This window comes from Ctenopharyngodon idella, chromosome 17 (assembly GCF_019924925.1).
Source record: "Ctenopharyngodon idella isolate HZGC_01 chromosome 17, HZGC01, whole genome shotgun sequence".
NCBI classification, from domain to species: domain Eukaryota; kingdom Metazoa; phylum Chordata; class Actinopteri; order Cypriniformes; family Xenocyprididae; genus Ctenopharyngodon; species Ctenopharyngodon idella.
The window spans coordinates 33,476,058-33,497,918 of record NC_067236.1 but is presented as its reverse complement, the minus strand read 5'-3'; the positions used below and the strand labels follow the sequence as shown (position 1 = coordinate 33,497,918).

The following is a 21,861-nucleotide window of genomic DNA, read 5'->3' as shown; positions in this document are numbered from 1 at the left end:
TCCATGTTTTCACTGTTATACAGTAGGGGGCGCTATTACGCATCTCTGAAAGAGTACAGAAATTTTGGATCCAGAAGCGAGCAATAGAAACATTGCTTACGCACATGTAAGCTAACATGGTCATCAAACAACATAACAATATAAATCAAAACTGCTTAACATTACTGAATGAAATGTCGACCCAGAAAGAGGGATATTACTGTGAAGCTTTGGGGAGTTGATGGACTCGACATACTCCATATGTGTTTTGCTCATCGTTCTGAATCCAATCCTGACATAGTCTTTGACAAAAACGTGATAAGATATGAAGAAAATAGCATTCTTAAGAATGATTTGTGAATCCAGCCCCTGGTTTGGGCATGATCGCACATTCTGTATTCATTATGCATAAGACCCATCAAGATGGACCATTTTCCCCTCTAATCCGCATTGAGCATGTGCAGAGGAGCAGCTCTTGAGGCCCAGCAGCTTTATCAACAGTTGTGAGAGAGATAATCCATTTAGAGAAGTGCTGAACTCCACTTCCTCTGCTTCTTCACTTTCTGTGAGGCTAATGCTTGGCATGAATACACACTTTTTTAAAGCAGCTGCACAAACTAAAAATATGACTTATGATGTTTAATATAAATATTATGTTAATAATGAATCAATTAATTGTTTGAAATCCACAATCATGAACTTACTCCCTGATTGCATCCTCCTACTCTCATCTACGTTCACGCAAGGTGCTTGACATCGCAAATGATGTTGTTGGCATGAACTACATTAGTAACATTTTTCAGTTAACCAAGGTTTTCTCTCGTCAGGCCTGCTGGGTCACTGAAATGCTTCTCAACTAGTTTCCTTCTTATATGTCCAGTTGATTATGCTGTTTCTCTTCAGTCTCAGGACTGCGTGTGAAGCCGAGTCTGTGTGCGATGGTTATTCGGTCAACGCTCAGAAGCAGCCGTCGGCCACAGGAAGCTACCAGCTCCAGTTCGCCATCCAGCAGCTGCAGCAGCAGAAGCTGCGATCCAGACAGCTGCTCGACCAGAGCCGCACACGCCACCAGGTAACACGACACTCACTGCAGATCATTTCAGTCAAACACAATTAGTGTTTCTTTATTATTGAATCTATTAATGTTTCTTTAGTATTGAACAGGGCTCCATAATAACTGCTCCGACTAGTAGATATGTACTTGCCCTGTGTGTAGTAATATTTTCACTGCCAGATAATTTTACTATGATGACATATTTACATACCATATTTTCTGGAAAATAAGTCACACCGGGTCAAAATTGCATTGCATTTCATTGTCGAGAGATAAAAAACATAAGTTGCATCGGTGTATAAGCCACATTTTTTTATTACATTCAGAAATAATGTAAAATGCCGGTAAGTAAAATAAAATATTTGCAGTATAAAGACTATAAATGTGTGTTTTACTTCCCTTCACTCCATAAAAAATTCATTAGAACCTTTTTTTTTTTATTATTAATGCCAAAACTAAACAAATTTATTTAAAGTGAAACAAACAGTGTGTGAACAGTTCAGTATTTTTAAAAGTTTATGGAAAATGGTTAACACTCTACCTGAATGTTAATTTTTAGACATTTTTTTTTTTTTTTTTTTTAAATAAAAAAAATCAAAGAAACTTATTTGAAAGTGACAAGTGAAAGTGACACGTGAATGCCAAGTATGGTAACCCATACTCTGAATTTGTCCTCTGCATTTAACCCATCAAAGTTAGTGCACACACATTAGGAGCAGAGTAGTGAACACACACACACTGCAAACCATGATACACACCCAGAGCAGTGGGCAGCCATTATGCTGTGGTGCCCAGGGGGCGATTGGGGGTTACGTGCCTTGATCAAGGGCACCTCAGTAATTTCCTGCCGGTGCTGGAACGAACCAGCAACCTTTGGGTTACCAGTCGGACTCGCTAAACATTAGGCCACGACTGCCCTCAGTCCTGCCCTATTTAAAAGTTATTCGATTTCCTTGTAATAAATATTTAGTTTATTTAAGTTAATTTCACCTGAAACGTTTCAATACTCTGCTTCTTTTGCCAAGAAGAAGAATATCTCTCTCACTAATTTTATTTCTGTTTTTTACACCAAACATTTCTGACTTCAAATTATCAGCATCTTTATTTTCAGTTGTGTTATATTTCTGTCATTAAGGTTCTTTTTCAGTTTGATGTTTTTGGCAATAAGGAACTAGATGGTGCCTTATACATCATTTGTATGATAGGTAAAAATTACTTCACAAATAAATACCTTACATTTAAACCCAATTATATTTGCTTCTGATTTACATTTACTATTATCATCACTTCAAAACAAACAAACAAACAAAAAAATCCTCCAGTAAAATTTAACTTAAAAAAAAAAAAAAACATCCTGCATTATAAAAAAAAAAATATTTAAATACATTTTCTTATTTATTTACTCTGTATTGTCTCACATGTTTTTGTTCTCTAATGTTGTCTTTTTTAAAATTTTGGAATAAATAAATAAATTAAAAACATGTGGAAATTCCCCAATACACATAAACCTGGGCTCTCATTCAGCACAAATCCAAGTTGTGTGAGTTTTGTGCATGTTTTTATTTTAAATATTTAGTGTAATTCAGTTTTAGTTTTAGTTAGTTTTAGTTTTTATTTATTTCCAAGTTAATAATTTTAGTGCTTCAACTTTAACTTATTTCAGTTTATTGTCAAGGCAGCATGTCTAAGTTTTTCAAGTAATATTTATATTTCATTTTATTTCAGCTTTAATAACCGAATCGCTCACACTTGTTGAACCCTGTTCCATGAAAGTGTGCATGTCTCTGCTAAATGCTATAGTGTACTCCTAAAATTGACTTTCTTTTTTAGGAAAAAGTACCCAAAATATTCGATGACTCTTACGACTCTCATTATAATGTTCCAGTCTCTTCAGTAGAATTTAGTCCGTATGAAACACGATCTACTCATGTTTCTCTTTCAGCTGTGCATGTCACACTTACAGTACATCAGATCCTGTAAACATTGCGTCTTCTGACTTAGCATGACTGCATGCACATTTATAATGGTGTCGCAATTCAGCTACACTGATGTCACTGTTCTGTGTTGACGTTCATCTCCAATTAATGCAATTGGAGATTTGTTTTTCTTGGCACAAGTTGACTGTGTTATGCAGGGGATTATGGGAAAACGATCCCCACCCCCTCAGACCTTTCTTAACGGAGATCTCCTCCTCCCTGGTACTGTGAAGCAATCAGCCCTCAGTCTCCAGAGGGCTTCATTAAAGCCACGGGACCCTCGGAGGAGGCGTCCATCATAGGCCCTAAACTCACAGTGCATTACAGTAAACGAATGAAATGGGCAGACGAGTGAAGAATGTGTGTTAGTGTGTGTGTGGTCATCTGTGTGTATGTTTGTACTGTTCATGAGTCAGTCCTGTATCAGTGGATACTCCCTAAACCTCCTCATGAAGCACTGCTCTTCTTTTGAGACTCGACCAAGCACACATTCAAACACGTTTTCATCGAAAATGTGCAATTCTTCCACACTGTCAAAACTCAGAATTTGAGAAAACGCAAAAACTTGAAGCGACAAGCAACTTGACATCTCTGATAAGATGTTTACTGGTGTGAACACTGATCACTATAATGGTAATTTGAAACAATTTTTACATAAAAATATAATCCAAACACTACATAGAGCTAAAATATCTATTATTTCTTAATAACAAATATTTGTCATCATAACTCCCCATGTTTTGACCAAATATACTAGTTATTCAAGATCATCATCAGTGAACTAAGCATGATCAACAGCCTGTTAGTTGGACCCTCAACACCAAACATGACATTGTAGATAGGTTGTAGTAAATAAATAAATCACATCACATATATCTCACATAAACAGTCCATACAGGGGAGCAGAACATGTAGACAAGTATATCAGACATCATATTGCACAGCTAGAAAAGGTCACCATATTGCACAAATATTGTTCCATACACCATAAAACCAGCGATAAATAACAATAATCAATAAAAACTAAGAATAAATAATATAAGACAGTAATTAATATTAACTAATCAATGCTAACCAGAAACAATCATAGACCTTTGTCCTCGCCTTTCAAGATTCTAATGGAGACAGTTATTGTTATTAATATTAATATTGCTATTAGTTCTGTTAAAATGACAAATGTGCATTTATACATTTACATTCATATATGACTGATGTTATGTAGTTGTTTTGCTTTCAGATCATATCACATATAAATGTATGGTAATGCAAAAATCAGTGCCATTTTACAAAGATAAGCTGATTTCATGGAGATATATACTCTTTTGGACCATGAGGTTGAGTAAATGATTAACAAATTTTCATTTTTGGGTGAACTAAAACTTTTTTTTATTACTTTGGAAATATGAAATTATTTCTAATGAATTCTGTATTTTTAATGAAATTATACTTTAAATAAGAAACTAAAACTGCCATTATGGGCGTTAAATGTCTTAATGATCAAGTCATTGAGTCATTCATTAATTCATTAATTTTATTCAATCAAATGGCTGATTCATTCAGGAGTGAAGTAAACGGTTCTCTTTATGAATAGTCCATTGAATCTTCATGCTTGTTTGATTTGAAGCGGATCATCACCATCAGACCGGTGAGAGTATGACATCACAGTACTGTGAGAGGGATTAGAGAGCAGACGGACGGCTCCTTATGCTTTTGAATCGCTCTCGCGTTACTCACCGATCATTCACCGATCGGTCTGTGCAGCGCCGCTTCAAGTACAACAAGCCTAATGCTTCACCCAGTTCGTTCAAAACGCGGATTCAGAAATGAAATGCTGCGCTGTGTTGCTCGGGGATGAAAAGTTCTGCTTTGTCTTTATATTTTCATTGGAAAAATTGTGCAAAACAGACAATATTGTGTCTAAAATAACACATTATTAACTTCTTATTTATTGAACGGTTGTATAAATTCAGTATCACATTTGCATTTGTGCTATTCTGGACAGAAAAACAGCACTCGTGTGATATTGCGCTATTACTTGTGTGATATAGCTTAACTAGCCTATATCATATGATGTAAATATGAGACAAAAACTCAAACTGGGGCATTTTTTGCCCCATATCTTGAATTTTAGGGTCATTCTAACTGCTTTCTATAGGCTCGATCACGCAGTGACTTGTTGCCCTGCTTCTTATTCATCATCCATCAACTGTATAACATTATGACCACCTTTCTAATATTGTGTTGGTCCCACTATTGCTGCCAAAACAGCCCTGACCCGTCGAGACATGGACTCCTCTAGACCCCTGAAGGTGTGCTGTGGTATCTGACACCAAGATGTTAGCAGCAGATCCTGTAAGTTGCGAGGTGGAGCCTCCATGGATCAGACTTGTTTGTTCAGCACATCCCACAGATGCTCGACTGGATTGAGATCTGGGGAATTTGGACGTCAAGTCAACACCTCAAACTCATTGTTGTGCTCCTCAAACCATTCCTGAACCATTTTTGCTTTGTGGCAGGAGCATTATCCTGCTGAAAGAGGCCACAGCCACCAGGGAATACCGTTTCCATGAAAGGGTGTACATGGTCTCAACAATGCTTAGGTAGGTGGTACATGTCAAAGTAACATCCACATGGATGGCAGGACCCAAGGTTTCCCAGCAGAACATTGCCCAAAGCATCACACTGCCTCCACCGGCTTGCCTTCTTCCCATAGTGCATCCTGGTGCCATGTGTTCCCCAGGTAGGAGACACACACACACCCGGCCATCCATGTGATGTAAAAGAAAACGTGATTCATCAGACCAGGCCACCTTCTTCCATTGCTCCGTGGTCCAGTTCTGATGCTCACGTGTCCACTGTTGGCCTTTTCGGCGGTGGACAGGGGTCAGCATGACTGGTCTGTGTCTATGCAGCTCCATATGCAACAAACTGATGCACTGTGTATTCTGACACCTTTCTATCAGAACCAGCATTAACTTCTTGAGCAATTTGAGCTACAGTAGCTCATCTATTGGATCAGACCACACGGGCCAGCCTTCGCTCCCCACGTGCATCAATGAGCCTCGGCCGCCGATGACCCTGTCGCCGGTTCACCACTGTTCCTTCCTTGGAGCACTTTTGATAGATACTGACCACTGCAGACCGGGAACACCCCACAAGAGCTGCAGTTTTGGAGATGCTCTGACCCAGTCATCTAGCCATCACAATTTGGCCCTTGTCAAACTCGCTCAAATCCTTACGCTTGTCCATTTTTCCTGCTTCTAACACATCAACTTTGAGGACAAAATGTTCACTTGCTGCCTAATATATCCACCCACTAACAGGTGCCGTGATGAAGAGATGATCAGTGTTATTCACTTCACCTGTCAGTGCTCATAATGTTATGCCTGATCGGTGTGTGAGTATGTATGTATGTATGTATGTATGTATGTGTGTGTATATATATATATATATATATATATGACAGCAGCCTAATAAACCAGTTGCTGTGATGTCTGTTATTAATGTTCAGCAAAGAACAATGATAAATCTATATCTAATTTATAATGTATGCAGTTAAGACTGTAAAGTATTTGGTTTATTCAATTTCTGTGTATTTCCTGCCTGTTAGACAGGTAAATATGACATTACACTGAGTTCATGTAAACATTGTTTTAAGTTCACTTAAATTTAAAGTTATTTTTTTAAAACAGTGTTGAAATTAATAGCTTTCAGTTGTACTGTGATGTTGAATGTCTATAATTAAAGGGTTAGTTCACCCAAAAATTAAAATAATGTCATTTATTACTCACCCTCATGTCGTTCCACACCCGTAAGACCAAAAATATTCTGGTCACTTTATAATATTAATATTGAACCACTGTACTCACATGAACTGATTTAAATATGTTTTTAGTACATTAATGGATCTTGAGAGAGGAAATGTCATTGCTGGCTATGGAGGCTTTACTGAGCCATCGGATTTCAACAAAAATATCTTAATTTGTGTTCTGAAGATTAATGAAGGTCTTATGGGTGTGGAACGACATGAGGGTGAGTAATTAATTACATTATTTTAATTTTTGGGTGAACTAACCCTTTAATGTTTAAATAGATTCATCAGTAGCAGTTTTAGTATCAGTGAAACTGGCCTTCATTCATAAAAAGATGGCTTTAAACAAATATTTAAAATAAGTTGTTTCTACGTTAATTTCGAGAGTAACTGTGAAATTATTACAATATAAAAATATTAAAAACTCCAATGTTTTAATCGCGGTTAATTACAGAAAAAATGTGCAATTAATTAGTTTTTTTTTTTTTTTTTTTTTTTTTTTAATGGATTGACGGCACTAGTTTTAACATAAACTCACAATTGCTTCTGCTTGTTGAGTTGATTTGCGATGGAATCAGTTCACAGAAGTTAGAACAGTGAGAGCGGAGATGGAAAGCAAGCAGGCAAAGCGCTGTGATTGCGGAGCATGTTATTGGGCCGTTGTGTTCTGTATTGGGTTCAGACTCTACGGCTCCTCTGATGTTTGGCCCATGGCCACCTGGCAGCATTAGAAAGGTGCCCTTTCCTGGCCCACAACTCAGAACCGCCAACCGGTGCGTCCCGTCAACTCATTCATCAAACGCCAGAGGACTGAGACGGAAAGAATGCTTTCTCGTCCCCTCTCGAATCAATGAACGGTAGCCATTAAATCGCATTTCAGCATGGAAAATATGTTTACTGAGTCCAAGCGCTCACTCAGATGAAAACTTGTCTAAACAAGAATGAAATGTGAAGAATTCCTGTGTTTTGGTATGTCCGATTATAAAGTATTTAGTGGCTGTTATGATAAGCCGTGTCATTTCTTTCTTCCATGTGAGTGAATGAACTGGCTTTTGGAGGCTGTTGTGCTTGACCTCAAATGACTTTAAGGAAAAATGCTGCTTTTAATAAAGACTGAGATAAGGTCGTTCCTTCACAGGACTGTTCAACACAATCACTTTATTCCAAGACTCGAACTCTGCTGGAAGATCTCATTGAAACCTGAAATAGACAGTTGGAGCATTTTTCAGATCCACGCAAACATTATAATGGTAAACAAAGAAGAAAAACATTAAAGAGTCTTTCATGTTGTTGAAAGATTTCATTTATTGCATTTATTTTCTATCAACAGTTTTCTATTTGAGTATATTTTACAAATTTCTTTAGTGTCATATGATCCTTCAGAAATGGTCTTTTACACTCTTCATGGGAAATCGACCAACTATATACTTAAAGTTTATGCTGCTTATTAAACTGGGATACGAGAAAGTATTTTAACCCCAACATAATTCCAAACATCACTTTTAGATTAGATTGCAAAAGCATTTTATTTCCAATAGTGTGTCAGACTTCAGGAACCCACAGTATGAATGAATGTACCAGGGACACGTGGACTAACTCTTCTCTTTATTCGTGATTTAGGCTGTTCTGGCATCACACACCCTCATGCCTGCTGCATCAGCACGACCTCACGCTCCCAGCAGCCCCCTGAGCCAGCCGTTCAGACGCACCCTGAGTCAGGCGGGCAGCGCAGGTGTCCTCACGCTCACCCCAAAACCTCCCAGCAGCACACCCAGAGACGGACGCGTACGGAAGACTGTCGCCCACTCTCTCCACAAGTAAGACCTGAGGGTGTTTATCTTTTTGAAGTTGGGTCTGCACCAGCAGTCTACATCTGAATATGCTTGAAACAGAGTCAAGTCAAGTCAAGTCAAGTCACCTTTATTTATATAGCGCTTTTTACAATGTAGATTGTGTCAAAGCAGCTTTACATTGATAACTGGTACATTGTTTGACTGCACAGCAGCTCTTAAAGAATAGTGTCAATGCAGGCAGATCAAAAGCACTGTTGAATATCAAAATGTCAAGTCAAGTGTCCCCAACTAAGCAAGCCAGAGGCGACAGCGGCAAGGAACCCAAACTCCATCAGGTGACATCAGGTGGCAGACAAGTGGCAAATTGGTGTTAAAATGGAGAAAAAAACCTTGGGAGAAACCAGGCTTAGTCGGGGTGCCAGTTCTCCTCTGGCCAACAGTGCTTTGTTACAATTCAGGTTGCTATCATAAGTCCAATAGGATCGCAACATTAAAAGTATTTATTTCAGTTCCATCCAATTGAGGATCGTATTCGTCACGCCGGTATGGACGGTTGTTGAGGAACTGTGTCGTGGCTGTCGTGTCGATGAGGCCTTCACAGGGGATGATCTAGTTGACTCAATCTCTGCTGATACTTCAGGGCTGCGTTGTGGTCGTGTCAAGGTGCAGGTCCTTGGTCTCACCTGGATACGGCCCGGATCCGGTTGACTACGGTGAACCTCGGGATAAACAGAAAGACTAATATTAGCGTAGATGCCATTCTTCTTCTGATGTAACGAGTACATCAGGTGTTATAGGAAGTGTTCCCGGTTCCGGCTGACCTAATTTATGCAGCCTAATAATCCTTTAACGGATTTGGAAATATAAATTGGTAATGTGTTATGTGTATGCCAGGTTAAAGAGATGCGTTTTTAGTCTAGATTTAAACTGACAGAGTGTGTCTGCTTCCCGAACAATGCTAGGAAGATTGTTCCAGAGTTTAGGTGCCAAATAGGAGAAGGATCTACCACCTGCAGTTGATTTTGATATTCTAGGTATTATCAGCTGGCCTGAATTCTGAGATCGCAATAGACGTGAAGGACTATAATGAATTAGGAGCTCGCTCAGGTACTGGGGAGCTAAACCATTTAGTGCTTTGTAAGTAATTAGCAAGATTTTAAAATCTATACGATGTTTAACAGGAAGCCAATGCAGTGTTGACAGAACTGGGCTAATATGGTCATACTTCCTGGTTCTAGTAAGAACTCTAGCTGCTGCATTTTGTACGAGCTGTAGTTTATTTATCAGGCGAGCAGAACAACCACCCAGTAGAGCGTTACAGTAATCTAGCCTTGAGGTCATGAACGCATGAACTAACTGTTCTGCATTTTTCATTGAGAGCATATGTCGTAGTTTAGATATATTTTTAAGATGGAAGAATGCGGTTTTACAGATGCTAGTAACATGGCCTTCAAATGAAAGATTGGTCCCTGTGGGTCCTTAAACTCTTAAAATGTCTTAAATTCAGTTTGATCAAATTTAAGGTCATAAAAAGTCTTAAACCCTGATATAGTTCTTTTAGTTCTTTGTTGGGAGTTTTTTGTTAGTTCTCAATGGGAGTTCAGAGGTGTTTACCAGCCGGAAGGTTCAATTTGACAACCTGTTTCGAACTCCCAAAATGAACTCCAAATGAACTTCGTTTTGGCCTGATTTTGTTCAAAATTGTCACACCAGTTCATTCTTCAATTTCACTTGAAGTATATCGGGGCCTTAAAATATCTTCAAAAAAACAGGAATGGCTGTGATTATTAAAGTTGAAATGGCTATGATTTATTATGCATTATGCATAACATGTTTTTTTCTGGATATTATTGGTATTTTGGTTACAAAATAAACTGTATCTGGCATTTAATTCAATGGAAACTCTTGTGGTTTCCCTCGAAAAGGAATGACAGAACACATTCAATACATGGATTTATATATTATATTATAATATATAAATATATTGCTATTAGTATTGGTAATACTAGCCTTGATAGTACCTTATAAAATATGCCATTAAACATTATTTAAAATGTACTTCCTTTTTCTTACACATTAATTTGGGGATTAAATTATGATTACCTATTTTAATGTCGGGTGCAATTAATCATAGAAACTGTGCAATGAATTACAGTACCGTACAAAAGTCTGTAAATCTCTTCTGCTTACCAAGGCTGCATTTATTAGATGAAAAATACAGTAAAAACAGTAATATTGTGAAATATTTTTACAATGTAAAACAGCTGTTTTCTATGCGAATATATACAAACCTGATTCCAAAAAAGTTGGGACACTGTACAAATTGTGAATAAAAAAGGAATGCAATGATGTGGAAGTTTCAAATTTCAATATTTTATTCAGAATACAACATAGATGACATATCAAATGTTTAAACTGAGAAAATGTATCATTTTAAGGGAAAAATAAGTTGATTTTAAATTTCATGGCATCAACACATCTCAAAAAAGTTGGGACAAGGCCATGTTTACCACTGTGTGGCATCCCCTCTTCTTTTAATAACAGTCTGCAAACGTCTGGGGACTGAGGAGACAAGTTGCTCAAGTTTAGGAATAGGAATGTTGTCCCATTCTTGTCTAATACAGGCTTCTAGTTGCTCAACTGTCTTAGGTCTTCTTTGTCGCATCTTCCTCTTTATGATGCACCAAATGTTTTCTATGGGTGAAAGATCTGGACTGCAGGCTGGCCATTTCAGTACCCGGATCCTTCTTCTACGCGGCCATGATGCTGTAATTGATGCAGTATGTGGTCTGGCATTGTCATGTTGGAAAATGCAAGGTCTTCCCTGAAAGAGACGACGTCTGGATGGGAGCATATGTTGTTCTAGAACTTGGATATACCTTTCAGCATTGATGGTGCCTTTCCAGATGTGTAAGCTGCCCATGCCACACGCACTCATGCAACCCCATACCATCAGAGATGCAGGCTTCTGAACTGAGCGCCGATAACAACTTGGGTTGTCCTTGTCCTCTTTAGTCTGGATGACATGGCGTCCCAGTTTTCCAAAAAGAACTTAAAATTTTGATTCGTCTGACCACAGAACAGTTTTCCACTTTGCCACAGTCCATTTTAAATGAACCTTGGCCCAGAGAAAACGCCTGCGCTTCTGGATCATGTTTAGATATGGCTTCTTTTTTGACCTATAGAGTTCTAGCCGGCAACAGCGAATGGCACGGTGGATTGTGTTCACCGACAGTGTTTTCTGGAAGTATTCCTGAGCCCATGTTGTGATTTCCATTACAGTAGCATTCCTGTATGTGATGCAGTGCCGTCTAAGGGCCCGAAGATCACGGGCATCCAGTATGGTTTTCCGGCCTTGACCCTTACGCACAGAGATTGTTCCAGATTCTCTGAATCTTTGGACGATATTATGCACTGTAGATGATGATAATTTCAAACTCTTTGCAATTTTTCTCTGAGAAACTCCTTCCTGATATTGCTCCACTATTTTTCACCGCAGCATTGGGGGAATTGGTGATCCTCTGCCCATCTTGACTTCTGAGAGACACTGCCACTCTGAGAGGCTCTTTTTATACCCAATCATGTTGCCAATTGACCTAATAAGTTGCAAATTGGTCCTCCAGCTGTTCCTTATATGTACATTTATCTTTTCCGGCCTCTTATTGCTACCTGTCCCAACTTTTTTGGAATGTGTAGCTCTCATGAAATCCAAAATGAGCCAATATTTGGCATGACATTTCAAAATGTCTCACTTTCAACATTTGATATGTTATCTATATTCTATTGTGAATAAAATATAAGTTTATGAAATTTGTAAATTATTGCATTCCTTTTTTATTCACAATTTGTACAGTGTCCCAACTTTTTTTGGAATCGGGTTTGTAGTAAAGTGTAATTTATTCCTGTGATCAAAGCTGAATTTTCAGCATCATTACTCCAGTCTTCAGTGTCACATGATCCTTCAGAAATCATTCTAATATGATGATTTGATGCTCAAGTCAAGTCACCTTTATTTATACAGCACTTTTAACAATGCAGATTGTGTCAAAGCAGCTTTACAGTGATAACTGGTATATAATTTTGGCTGCACAGCAGCTCTTAAAGAAAATGGTGTCATTGTCCAGCTTAAGTAAATTCAATATTGATTCATTCCGAGAGTACTGAGTAAACAGTGATGTCATCATCCAGCTCAGTTCAGTTCGCATACAATGGTGTCAATGCAGGCAGATCAAAACATTGTTGAATATCAAATGTCAAGTGTCCCCAACTAAGCAAGCCAAAGGCGACAGCGGCAAGGAACCCGAACTCCAACAGATGACATCAGGTGGCAAACAGGTGTTAAAATGGAGAAACCAGGCTTAGTCGGGGGGCCATTTCTCCTCTGGCCACCAGCGAATAGTGCTTTATGATAGCTGCCTGAATTATAATAAGTCCGATGGGATCGCAACAGTCAAAGTATTTATTCCAGTTCCATCCAGTTGAGGATCGTATTCATCACGCCGGTATGGGCGGTTTGTTGAGGAACTGTGCCACTGGCTGTCGTGTCGATGAGGCCTTCACAGTGGATGATCTAGTTGACTCAATCTGTGCTGACACTTCAGGGCTGCGTTGTGGTCGTGTCAAGGTGCAGGTCCTCGATCTCACGTGGATACAGCCCAGATCCGGCTGACTACAGTAAACCTCGGGATAAACAGAGAGACTAATATTAGCATAGATGCCATTCTTTTTCTGATGTAACGAGTACATCAGGTGTTATAGGAAGTGTTCCCGGTTCCAGCTGACCTGATTTATGCAGCCTAACAATCCTTTAACGGATTTGAAAACATAAGTTGATAATGTGTTATGTGTATGCCAGGTTAAAGAGATGCGTTTTTAGTCTAGATTTAAACTGACAGAGTGTGTCTGCTTCCCGAACAATGCTAGGAAGATTGTTCCAGAGTTTAGGTGCCAAATAGGAGAAGGATCTACCGCCTGCAGTTGATTTTGATATTCTAGGTATTATCACCTGGCCTGAATTCTTAGATCGCAATAGACGTGAAGGACTATAATGAATTAGGAGCTCGCTCAGGTACTGGGGAGCTAAACCATTTAGTGCTTTGTAAGTAATTAGCAAGATTTTAAAATCTTTACACTGTTTAACAGGAAGCCAGTGCAGTGTTGACAGAACCGGGCTAATATGGTCATACTTCCTGGTTCTAGTAAGAACTCTAGCTGCTGCGTTTTGTACGAACCGTAGTTTGTTTATCAAGCGAGCAGGGCAACCACCCAGTAGAGCGTTACAGTACAACTGTTCCGCATTCAAGAAACATTTCTCATTATTATCAATGTTGAAAACATTTTCATATTTTTTAAAACTGTTTAATCAATACACAGTCCTAGAGTGAAAGCTACCTTTACTATAATGAACACTTCAACACAGTGATCATTCTTATTAGTTAACTGCTTTATATACACATGACTGGGCGTGATCAGTGATGTGTTCAGTGCTGTTGGCTTTTACATTCCTGTCAGTGTTTATGGTTTAATCTGTAGTGAACAACAGATGTGATGGCACCAGAGCTTCACAGCAGACATTCTTTTGTCCCACTTTGATTAATACAAGAGAGTCTGATAGGACCTTCAACGCCCTCAACTAAATGACTATTGTAATCAGAACTGCCAAAGGTGGAGGACAGGAAAGATGACATCAACAGCCCATTGATGATAGGCTAATCTCATCATGAGCTGCCTTTGTTCACCTCAGCCATCCATGCCTGAGTTCAAGGTGTGAATGACCATGGACTCCTAGGGCTGCCAAACTGGTTCTGGCTAGAGCACAGCAAGAACAAAGAAATGAAAGAAAGACATTTTCTAAACATATTGGCTTGAAATCACCAAAAATGGACAGGAATACTGTAAGGAACATGTCCTATACATCCTTTTACTCATCCAGGAAACTGTGCACACACAGTGGAAACCACACCTGGAATAAAAGCCAATGCAACTGCACCCACTGAGACAGAAGTGTGATACCTCAACCAATTCACATCAAGTTTGGACACTACGAGTTCAGAACACTGCCACAAGGACTTTGAGAAAGGTTTGAAAAAGAAATAAAGTATTTCCAAGGTCCTAAAGACATTGTTTTATTTAACTGTGAATTTTGGGACAATACAAGTTTCACAGGATGAAAGGTGGGCGTGTTAAGGGACAGACACCTGGAATGCTGTGACCCAATCACATCACCACATCAGGAAAGGTGGGGATTTGCAATCCCCCTCCCCAACAGGAAGGAATAAAAGCTTCCCCAATTGAACAAACCCTCATTCTGAGTTTCTGACCTGACGAGGGAAGAACAACAGCACAACCAAGGTGAGACTCTTGCGAGTAAACCTTTCACCGCACGGATCTTCAAGCAGCCCAAGTGCTTCTGCAGAGGACTTTGACTCCCGACCTGCATAACTCAAGTACCTCCAACCTACAGAAGATCCTACAGACCGACCACCATCTGACCTACAGTTCTCTGAATTACACAAAGAACTCCAGCACTCAGCTCTGCAGCTGTTGGAAAGCAATCCAGTCTCCCACTGCACACGGAAGGATACCAGTGGACAACGTTTCCCATTCCCGGACTGATCACCCGACCAAGTGAAACGTAAATATAAGCTAACCAAACCTTTTCCCAAAGGCCTTGGCATTAGGTTGTTGCTAAATGAGATTGCTATTTGTGTAGAGACTGTTTATCTAGGGCCAGCGTACACAGATAGATACATTAGACACGTTATCTGTATTCATAGTAAATGCTTATTTACTATTTTTAATACCAGCATCCAGAAAGAACACAATTGACTCCCTCATAGACTGCTAATTACCCATTCATCGCTTCGTCCAATCCGTTGCTCATCTACTTGGCATTCAGTTTTGTTAACATCCATTTGTGTTGTAATTTGTAGTTTCTGTTTGATTCAATTTTCTTAGTAGTTTAGTCATTTTTCCTTAGTAGTTTAGTCATTTTCCTTCGTAGTATTTAGTGAGTGTGATATTTTACTCTTGTATGTCTTTTTGTTAATAAATTCATTTTATTGCAAACTGTGTCATTTTTGTGTTGATAAGCAGAGGCTCTACAAGCTCACCCGAATCTCACTAAATCCTTCAGATTGGTCAGATGATAAACTTCCTCCAATGTATAAAATTCTAATTTATCGTCTCTGGTCCCCGGGGCACGCCGGAGCGGCCCCGGGTGGAGGGAGAGTCATAGCTTCTCTTGGCTGTTGGTTTCGCTTTTTCCGCCCAAACCTCTCCTTCTCCAACACCGTGATGGCCTCATTTTTGCACTTCTGCGCCCGATCCCATGTTCCACAAAGCCCACGGATCTGACTTTGCCCAGGCTCAGGCCTTCATCTCGGGCACGGCCAACAGGGGTCACAGAGCCTAATTAGACTTCTAATTCAATCAACCATCTTTCATGATTGTTCTTTATTGTCAAGGTGAGAATCCTGACTGGTGCCCCGAAATATTGGAAGGAATCATCTGACTCGATATTAATATTAATACAAAATATTAATATTAATATTTAAGACCATAAATAACTACATTTGTGGTGCCCTCATGTGAGGCCAATCCAAAATCACTACAAATCTGAACAGTTTTCTGGTCATCTGTGAAATCTCACTAATCATAACACAGAGATGTTTGACCGTTCACCGATATCCAAAATCTTGTTAGTGTGCTTCTCGTCCACTGCTGCTTTGAATTTCAAGACAAAATAAAAACTATTCAGCAATGTTTAGAGTTTATAAATGAACAAAAGCAAATATGTAGTATTTGTTTCTAGAGTGTTTTCCACACTATTCATGTGTTCAGTCTTCAGCTGAGGTTTGCATCAGTGATTGTTCTGTAGAAGAACATTAAGAATGTTCATTCCATTGGCTTTAATTGTCAACATCAACACACACACACACACACACACACACACACACACACAGACACAAAGCCTGTGGCTTTTGCCTATTAAGTAAACAGTGCGGTTGGGCGGCTGGGCCGTGTGTATGCGTGCTGTGGAAATCTGATTTTGTTTTGAGATTTGCAGACAGAACGGTGGGAGGTGTGTGGGGCGCTCGGACCACAGAAAGAGAGCCCCACTGCTCTCGTTTCCCACGATGCACTGCAGCCTAGTTACTGCACATTTGGCCCAATTACAGAACATTAGCAAGCTCTGAGAAATCAGCGGACGCTTCACTAAAAGCATGTGGCCCACCATGGTGGGGTCGTCTCCATCATAAATGGCTGATTGATGTGGTGGAGGGATGCAAATAGTTTTTCTCCGCTTGATTTTGCAAAAAATTACCCTAATGTTTCCAGTCATTAAAACGTATAAGGCCAGAAGGTGCAAGTACAGATTAAACTGCAGGCACCACAGGCTGGGCAATATAGCTAAAAGATATAAATGAAGTTTGTTCGATTTTAGAATATAAAGCAATTGATTTATAATGTTCAAAATGAGAAACTCTTGGACACTTTCTGGTTGTCAAACTTTGTGGAACATGTTCATATGTTAATGTGATGAATTATGCCGGTGGTTATTCTGCTACGACACTTGTGACTGACTTCATACATCTATAAAAATTACCTCTTGTCTTAGACCACTTGAATATAATAATTGAAAAAGTGTCTCAGAAAGGTAAAGTTAGTTCTGAGAACAGCTCCAGCATCATTTGTTTGCAGATGCCACTTGTTTTTATATTTTGTATTTAATGCAATTCAGACATTTTTAATTGTGATTCAGCTTTTTAACTGTCATTGTTCCGGTTTATTGCCTCTGTTATATTTTAGTAATTATCATAAATTAGGTATCATTCGAAAGCTTATACACTCAAAATTCATCCTGTGAAAACCGTTTTGAAATTGGACATTACCTTATCATGGAAATGGTACTTTATTATTATGATTTGTCTTTTTTAACTTTAGTTAGTGTGTAATGTTGCTGTTTGAGCATAAACAACATCTGCAAAGTTACGACACTCAAAGTTCAATGCAAAGAGAGATATTTTCTTTTACAGAAATCACTTTTTAAGGACTACAACAAACGGCTGGTAGGGACTACAACGAGCTTCTTCCCGGGTTGGTGACATCACTAACCCTAAAATGTACATAAACCCCGCCCCTGAGAACACACAACAAAGGGGGTGAGGCCATGTTGGGCTGCTTTAGAGAAGAGGAATAGTTGTGGTAGTAGAGTGTTGTTGATGCTGCCATTTTAAGCCGGACTGCTTCACAAACGAGGGTCAATTCAACACTGGATTTGCACAAAAGATTAACATGACGGCACATGCTAGTGGATGAGTTGAATCAACTCCACAGCAACTACATAAATCTATCCACTAACCATTCAGAAACGTCCAGTTTCATTCTAAAAGTTGTAACTTCTTCCTGAGTCTCTCCATCAGTGTCGACTCCGGTTTGAACAATGTAAGGCTGAACACCGTTACTGACAATCCTCATTTTGGCTGCGTGAGTTTCTCCAGCTTTGTTGTTGTTGAGCGACCGAAGCGCGAGCTGTTAAAGCTCCGCCCTCTTCTGGAAAGGGGGCGGGGAGCAGCAGCTCATTTGCATTTAAAGGGACACACACAAAAACAGCATGTTTTTGATTACACCCAAATAGGGGCAACTTTGACAAGCTATAATAAATGATCTGTGGAATTTCACAGAATGATCTGCAGATTCATTTCGACATTGATAGTGTTGACATAGAAACTCATAATCCCGAGTCTGAGGACGTGAACAACTCCGGGTAGAACGGTAGCCATTTTGTAATTACAGTTGCGACATGGCGTGAACGCAGCATAAGCTCGTTGTTTTGATTCAGGAGGAACTGTAAAAGCGGCTTCTGTTTGTTTGCGGGGCTCGGTGATGCCTAAAATACCATTAAATGAACACAATCAAGAATAATATTTAATCTTTTTTTGAATCAGTTCATTGAAACAAGTAGTTTGAGTGAAACTAATTCACAGAAATGAATAAAACTTACCAAAACATGTCAAGGAAAGATCATGAACGGTGTATTTAGTAGGGTTTTTTATGTGAGTGTAAGCTTTTAAAGGAATAGTTCACCAAAAAATCAACATTTTGTCATCATTTTCTCACTCTCATTTATATGAATTTCTTTCCTCCAGGAAGGAGATGTTAGGCAGTGTCTGAGCTGCTTTTCCATATGATGAAATTGATTTGTATCAGAGTTGAAGGAGGACAGACACACATTTCAAATCAAATAAATAAAGTTTGCTTCAGTGTAGCACATCAAGTAAAAGTTTATTAACAAAAAAAAAGAGACCACAATTCAGACACTGCAACAAAAGTGGACTGTGATTTATACTTCCAGCCTCAAAAAAATGGCACTTTCCTTATTACTTTTGTTGCTGTATGGAAAAGAGCGCTTGGACACCTCTGAAGAAATGATGATAACTTCATCTAAAGGTCTTTCCATTGGAAAGATCATTCTGTGTCCAGAGAGGATGGTCATGTGAGGATCAGGAAGATTTCATCACTCTTTTTGGGATATACAGAGAGACAGTCTTGAGTAAATGATACTGCTTGGAAAGGCGCATGTGGGAGCGGCAGGAAATGGAGGTAATTCCTGAAAGGGTGAATTAAGCGAGAGCTGAAAGAGCAGGAGAGACATTAGAGATATGAGAGACTGCTGAAGACAGAGGAGGGTTATGCAGAGTTAAAGGGGGGGCGGCTGCAGTGTTTGCTCGTGGCCCGTGCCGTGTTTACCCTCTCTGTGTGGAATTCCAGAGCCCCTCACTCTCTCCGCCGCGCTGCATTTTTGTGGTTGGCCTGTGTGACATGGGAAAGTGTGGGAAAAACGGAAGCCCGAAAAGCAAAAATTCACGAATGGAAACACTGAACTGACAAAAGAATGGAAGAGAAACGGCAAATAAGAGACAGGTGAAGACGCAAGAGAAGTGGAGGAGGAGTTGGATTGGAAGGGGGCTAAGACACAGGGATTAAAGTTCTCCATTGCTACCAGTGTTATTTTAGTATCACTGAGATACTATTATAGGTTTTAGTATTAGTTTAAATTAGGTTTTTTTTATATTCTTTTTTTTTTTTTTTTTTTTTTAGTTATTTTAGTACATCAAGTTAAATGAAATGAAATGAGAGATATTGCCTTGGAAACTAGCTTAAATAAAATGCTTTATTATTTTATTTCAGTTACATTTATTTTATTTCAGTTAACTATTATAACCCTGGTTGCAGATTTCCATCAGTAGGATTTCAGTGAGGTCATGCATGGGATCAGTGCAGATCGGAAATTAAAGTGGGTTTGCACCAAAAATGCCCCCCAAATTCAAGATATGGGGGCAAAAAATGCCCCTGTACAATTAAACAAAATCTATTATGACTTTGTAAAGTTAAAAGTTAAAATTGAATGAAAAGTGTTGATCACAGCATTACAGCTAGATCTGCTCATGTTGCATCAGACATTTCTTTTTACATGTTGTTTTTTGCAGCAATGAGCATTATAACCAATCACACGTTTCCAATTAGTTTTAGATTAGTCACCACAGAAAACGCATGGAGATTGTTTCTGTCAGGTTTGGGTGAAGGGATGAGGCGAGGGCAATGTGCTGTTTTATTTAAAACTAAACAAAAACAAACAAAAACTCTGAAAACTCTGGATCCAAAACACATCAGCTGGGTAGAGCAGAACAAGGCACGACAAGGAAGGGAGCAGGACATGACAGGAACACTGATTGGTTGACAATGAACTGGTAAAGGACAGAGAACACAGGGAGAATAATTAGGGGAGCAAACAAGGAGGGTAATGAGGGAGAGCAGGTGGGGCAACTGAACCAATAATCAGGTAACAAGTAGGGCGGGGTTAAGAAATAGAGAGCGGAGCGATTGGCCGCTCCCTGGAAAAAAGGAGTCCCTTTCATTCCTGGGGTTCTCGCCTGATAAGCGTCAGAGCCGCCTTCCTGTAGGGCTCAGGCTATGACGGAGCTGGTGGGGCGGATGCCCTCATTGACGAACGGACAAGGTGTGTGCCCTCGGCAGCCTGAAGGTGGCACTAGAGTCACGCTGGGGCAAGATGTGTTTGACATCCTCCATCTGCTTCTTGACTGCTGAGAACTTCTGGGCAAAGGGGCGAGATGAAAGCGGCAAGAAAGTGAATTTTGTCAGCGTCCCTCATCTCAGCAAGGATAAGCCAGAGATGGCGTTCCTGGACCGCCATGGAGGACATCACCTGACCGAGAGACTGTGCCATGACTTTAGTCGCTCTGAGAGCGAAATCAGTCACCAAGCACAGTTCTTGCATCAATCCCGGCTCAGAACTACCTTCTTCAGATCTTTAAGTGACTTTGCCTGATGGACCTGCAGGATGGCCATGGCATGCAAGGTGGAGGCAGCCTGTCCAGCAGCACTGTAAGCCTTCATCGCTAGGGATGAAGTAAACTTGCAGGCCCTGGTTGGAAAACAGGGACTATTCCTCCAGTGGCAGTGTTTTGTGGGCATAAATGCACTGCAGTCGCACTCTCCACCTGGGGAACCTCCACGTATCCCTTGGCTGCCCCACCATCAAGGGTAGTGAGGGTGAATGAACCCACAAACCGAGACTGGGCAGTGAAAGGTGCCTTCCATGATTTTGTGAGTTCATCATGCACTTCCGAGAAGAAAAGACACTGGGGCGGGACACGGCTGTGAGTCGCGGTTTGACCCCAAATACCAATCATCCAACCACTCAGGACAGGGTGGAGGATTCCACTCTAATCCAATGCCCACGGCGGCCCGGGCAAGCATGGTTGCCAACTCGGCATCGAACTCAGACTGGGCTTCCACACCCGAGGGTGGGAGCCCAGTCGAGTCTTCAGCATCAGAAGGCAAATGTCCATCCCCCGATGCTGTTAGCGACACTTTGTCCTCATCTGGAGCCCCGAATGAGAACTCGTACGCATCCTGAGACACAACGTCAAACTCATCCAGAAGCTCCACCAGGCACAACATGCGTGACGAGGAATGGGAGGTCCGTGGAACTCACCCGGCAGAAACATCCCTGTTGTTGCCCTCATATCACCCTCAGTACTAACCAACACAGCCTTGTGTAGACCAGAAGGACCAGCGCGGGAGCGTCTGAGGTGACTCTTTCTTTTATCAGAAAGGAGAGTTGCGACCACAAAGTTGCCATGGTCATGTTTTCTCAGGGAGGACATGACCCATCCACAAAAGCTATCTCAGTGTGCTTACGACCCAGACACGTGAGACAAA

General features: G+C 40.1%; 1 protein-coding gene across 4 annotated transcripts in view; it reads left to right on the top strand.

Moving 5' to 3' along the window:
* ttll5 (tubulin tyrosine ligase-like family, member 5) overlaps positions 1-21,861 on the top strand; it is a 120,133-nt gene that overhangs the window by 88,258 nt on the left and 10,014 nt on the right. For all 4 annotated transcript variants that reach the window (XM_051866899.1, XM_051866897.1, XM_051866898.1 and 1 more), the window contains exons 29-30: positions 883-1,051; positions 8,441-8,637. In XM_051866899.1, coding sequence (XP_051722859.1) covers positions 883-1,051; positions 8,441-8,637 — 366 coding nt within the window. The remainder of the gene's footprint in view (positions 1-882; positions 1,052-8,440; positions 8,638-21,861) is intronic.